The sequence below is a fragment of the Triplophysa rosa genome, unplaced genomic scaffold (genome assembly GCF_024868665.1).
Source record: "Triplophysa rosa unplaced genomic scaffold, Trosa_1v2 scaffold52_ERROPOS3318964+, whole genome shotgun sequence".
NCBI classification, from domain to species: Eukaryota; Metazoa; Chordata; class Actinopteri; order Cypriniformes; family Nemacheilidae; genus Triplophysa; species Triplophysa rosa.
In genome coordinates, this window is record NW_026634541.1 from 38,448 (window position 1) to 42,783 (window position 4,336).

The 4,336-nt window shown below is 46.4% G+C and overlaps 1 protein-coding gene across 1 annotated transcript; it reads right to left on the reverse strand.

Moving 5' to 3' along the window:
* Positions 1 to 707: 707 nt before the first annotated feature.
* Positions 708 to 3,137, reverse strand: LOC130551002 (uncharacterized protein K02A2.6-like). The gene has a single exon (XM_057328538.1). It carries the CDS (start codon positions 3,135 to 3,137, stop codon positions 708 to 710), a length of 2,430 nt encoding a protein of 809 aa, XP_057184521.1.
* Positions 3,138 to 4,336: the final 1,199 nt, after the last annotated feature.

The window sequence follows — 4,336 nt, forward strand, 5'->3', positions numbered from 1 at the left end:
TAACATTTATTCACAGCACTAACACATAACATGCAGGCACATGCTCCGTACTCTACTTCTTCCTATATCCTCCACATAACTTAGAAGCTTGAGTGCCATCTAGTGGTGCACCAATGCAACAACACCACATAATCCCCTTTTACTTAAATGATGCTCCTGTAACCCATAAGTAACATGAAACAGAAAGAACAGCAAATCTGCCATGCCTCAACAATGTCACACATAAATGAATTACACTAAGCAACACATTAATTGAATGCAGAAGAGTATTCAAAGCAATGAACCAACAACTCAACCACAACTCAGCACTTAACTTTCATGCAAGTACATGATGTGTGTGCAAAAGTCCATGTCAATTTCTGTGACTAATAACATAGTCCTTTAGCCAACCTGGCTCACGTCTTTGACGTTGTTCTCTTGGACCAGCATCAGAAGACACTGAATTTCCAGACAATGGAACATGAGAGGGCATCACATTTTCAGCATTGGCTGTCATTCCATTATCCAACTCTCTAGTTGGCAAGGGTGCAAGACACGATGCATGCCACTTTTTTCCATCATCCAAGAGGTAAGTGTAAGGACCAACTTTTTTCCTGACCTCAATTGGAGGAGTGAACTTTGGATAAGCTTTTGGTACATGTACAGACTTTTTAAAGTGCACTTTATTCCCTGGTCGAAAAGAGAAATGTCGCACACGATGCTTGTGGTCAAAGCGTGGTCAAAATGTCATCCTGACGTGAGGAAACACGCTTCTGCAGTGGTGTCGGCTCATGACCAGAAGGTGAAGGTTTCAGGACATTGAGACGGGTACGCATTTTCATTCCATGAAGCAATTCGAATGGGGAAACATCTGTTACAGCATGAGGTGTAGCGCGGTAAATCTGCAGGAAGTCAGTCACTGTTGATTTCCATGGTGCTGATTGTAGGATTGCTGATTGGATTGTACTCTTGAGAACTCTGTGAAAGCGTTCAATAGCACCATCGTACCAAGTACGAATTTGCTTAATATCTCTCTCTTTCAGGAATGCAGCAAACTCAGGGGAAGTGAACTGAGGCCCATTCAGTCTGCTGAAGACAGAGGTAAGAAATGCAGTCAACTGTTTTGTTGCAACAGATGCAGTAAAGGCTACCTCAGGCCACTTACTATAATAGTCAGTGAGTGTCAGAGCATATCGACAGTCCCAGACAGCAGTCTCGAACGGGCCCACAATGTCTATCGCCAGTTTTTCCCACGGTGCAGAAGGTAAAGGAACAGGCTGGAGTGGAACAGCAGAGGCTTTTGCAGTTTTGTCCAGAGAAAGACATAAATGACAGGCAGCAATTTTCTCTGTCACAAATGTGTCCATGTTTGGCCACCAATACATCTCACGCAGGCGTTGCTTCGTTCTCACAATTCCCTGATGACCCTCATGTGCAATACGGAACAATGACTCACGCAATTTTCCAGGCACAACCAGTCTAGATCCTCTAAACACAAACTCAGCTTGCACACTGAACTCATGTCGGAGCTTGTAGTATGGACGAATCACAGGATCCACAGCAGCGGAAGATGAAGGCCATTTACTCGCAATTTGTGCGCGCAACGCAGAGAGTTCAGAACAGTGAGCAGAGGCAGTAGCAAATTCTTCCTGGGATATGGCAATCGGCCCAGAAGACAGTAAAGCAACAAACTCGGGTTCTGTATCCGACTCAGCATCCAAAGGAAGAGGCAAGGGCAAGCGGGATAAACAATCTGCAGTGTAGTTCTCAGATCCAGCACGATACTCAACTATGTAGTCGAAACAGAGCAACCGAGCAGCCCACCGAGCAATACGCATACCAGCTCTATCAGTCCCTTTTGTGGTCAGCAGTGTCGTTAACGCTTGATGGTCAGTCCGCAACGTAAATCTGCGACCCCACAAGTACGTTCTCCATTTTTCCACCGCCCAGACACACGCCAGAGCCTCCTTTTCAACAGTGGAGTATTTCTGTTCAGCTGAGGACAGTGTTCTGGATGCGAAAGCGACAGTATGTTCTTGACCATCAGTGCCAATTTGAGCGAAGACAGCACCTAGTCCATATGCAGACGCGTCAGTAGAAATGACCACCGGCATCTCCGGGTCAAACAGTATAAGCGCAGGACTGTGAACCAGCAGCTTCTTCACATCATCCAAGCTTTGTTGAGCATCATCAGACCAGCGAAATCCACTCTCATCTCTCAAGCACTCACGCAGAGGCATCACCACGGAAGCGAAATTAGGAATGAATTTGTTGTACCAGGAGAGAAGACCCAGCAAAGAACGCAACTGAACAGCATCCGTTGGTGCAGGTGCATCGATTATTGCAGATAGATGTTCCTGATCCAACTGAATACCCTGCGACGTCACCATGTGGCCTAGAAACTTCAAGCTCTGTTTTCTGAATTGACATTTTGACTCATTCAACACCAACCCAGCATCTTTGAGACGTTGCATCACCTTCTCTAGCGCTTGATCATGTTCTTGCAGTGAGCGTCCCCACACGATGATGTCATCCAGATAATTTGCAACGTTCTGGATTCCTTTTAGAATGATGACCATCATCTTTTGGAATGCAGCTGGAGCAGACGCCAAGCCATAAGGTACCCTGCAGAATCTGAAGAGGCCCTCGTGTGTAAGAAAAGCAGTGAGGTCCCGGCAATCTTCATGAAGAGGTACCTGATGGTATGCACTTTCCAAGTCTATAGTTGAAAACACAGTCGCACCTTGCAGTAATGTCATCATCTCCTCCATGTGTGGCAATGGGTAGCTGTCTACTATAACTGCCTTGTTGGGCCCTCGCAAGTCCACACACATGCGGATCCCCCCCGTTTTCTTTTGGACCACAACAATCGGAGAAACCCATGGAGAAGAATCAATCCGTTCGATCACACCAGCCTGTAAGAGACGTTCCAGTTCTGCGGAAACAGCATCTCTCACGGAGAAAGGTAAGCGACGCAATTTGCATCTGACAGGGGGTACAGAGTCAGAAATGTTCACCTTGTGCGTGAAGTTGTTCACACAGCCTAATGCAGCACGCTGTGATGGAGAAGTGGAGAGAGCACAGACTGGAGCGGATTGTGCCGACGGCAGCACAGTGTGTCCAGTAATTTGCAGCTGAAGTCCCTTAATCAGATCCATGCCTAGCAAAGCAGTGCCAGTGTCAACAATGAAGAAGTGTGCAGGACAGGTAATGCCATATTTAGTGACTGTAGCAGATAAACATCCTAGTACTGAAATCGGCTCTTGTAAGTAAGTAACTAAACGGGCAGCAGGGGCTTGCAACGGCACAGTGCGAAAATGCTGTTCATACAGTTGTTTCGGCAGGATGGACACAGACGAACCAGAGTCCACAGTAAGTTGAAGAGACACAGGGGTAGCAGCAGGTGAGGCATGTACGGTCACTTCACACATCAGACGGTCAGTCGCTCCAGGCAGATGGAGAATACAGACCTCTGGCAATTCAACTGAATGCACTGAATGAGTAGGAGCAGAACGGCAGACTCGTGCAAAATGTCCAATCTTATTGCAATTCTTACATTTAGCAGATGCAGCGGGGCAGTTCTGTGCGTTTGCAAGATGTCCAGCAGAGCCACAGCGAAAGCATGTTCGAGCTGACGGAGCAGAAGCAGGTGGTTTTGATGAGGTACGTGCTTTGAATTTGGCCTTAGGACGCTGTCGTCCAGAAGCAGGAGTGGCATGTACAGCTTGAACTGGAGCGAAGTTACTCGTAGCCAGCTATTTCGCCTGAGCATCAGCGGTCTCTAGCTGTGTGGCAATTGTAATTGCAGTCTCCAGTGTCAATTTAGATTCCACTAATAATCTTTCACGAATGCGAGGGTTAGCAATATTTTCAACAAGTTGATCATGCAACATATCGTCAAGATTGTCAGCAAATTCACAAGTAGTCGCTAAATCTCTTAATGCAGCAATGTATTGTACTACCGTTTCATCTATCCTCTGTATGCGTTTCCTGAAAGCATTTCTTTCCACGACCACATTTCTTTTCGGAACGAAGTGTTGTTCCAAAGCCGTAATAGCATCAGCTAGATCGTCACCAGTATTGGGCAGTGTATAAAACAATCTCTGACCTTCGGTTCCGAGGCAGTGTAGAAGCAAAGCACGTTTTCTGGCTTCTGACCATAAATCCCCTGTAGCACTGATGACTAGCATGTAGTTCCGGAACATTTTCAGTCATGTGACTAGCGGTATAGCAGGCTCACCGGGACAAGGCAAAAAAGGATTGGGAAATGGAGCACTTACTGAAGCCATCCTCAGAAAATCTTGTACAAAAAACGTCCTCGTCGCCAATTTGTTATGTCTTATTGCAGACAAGACGC

What these genes read in the sequence shown, in the direction of transcription:
- LOC130551002 (XM_057328538.1), bottom strand. Translation starts at nt 3,137, where the DNA reads ATGGATCTGATTAAGGGACTTCAGCTGCAAATTACTGGACACACTGTG.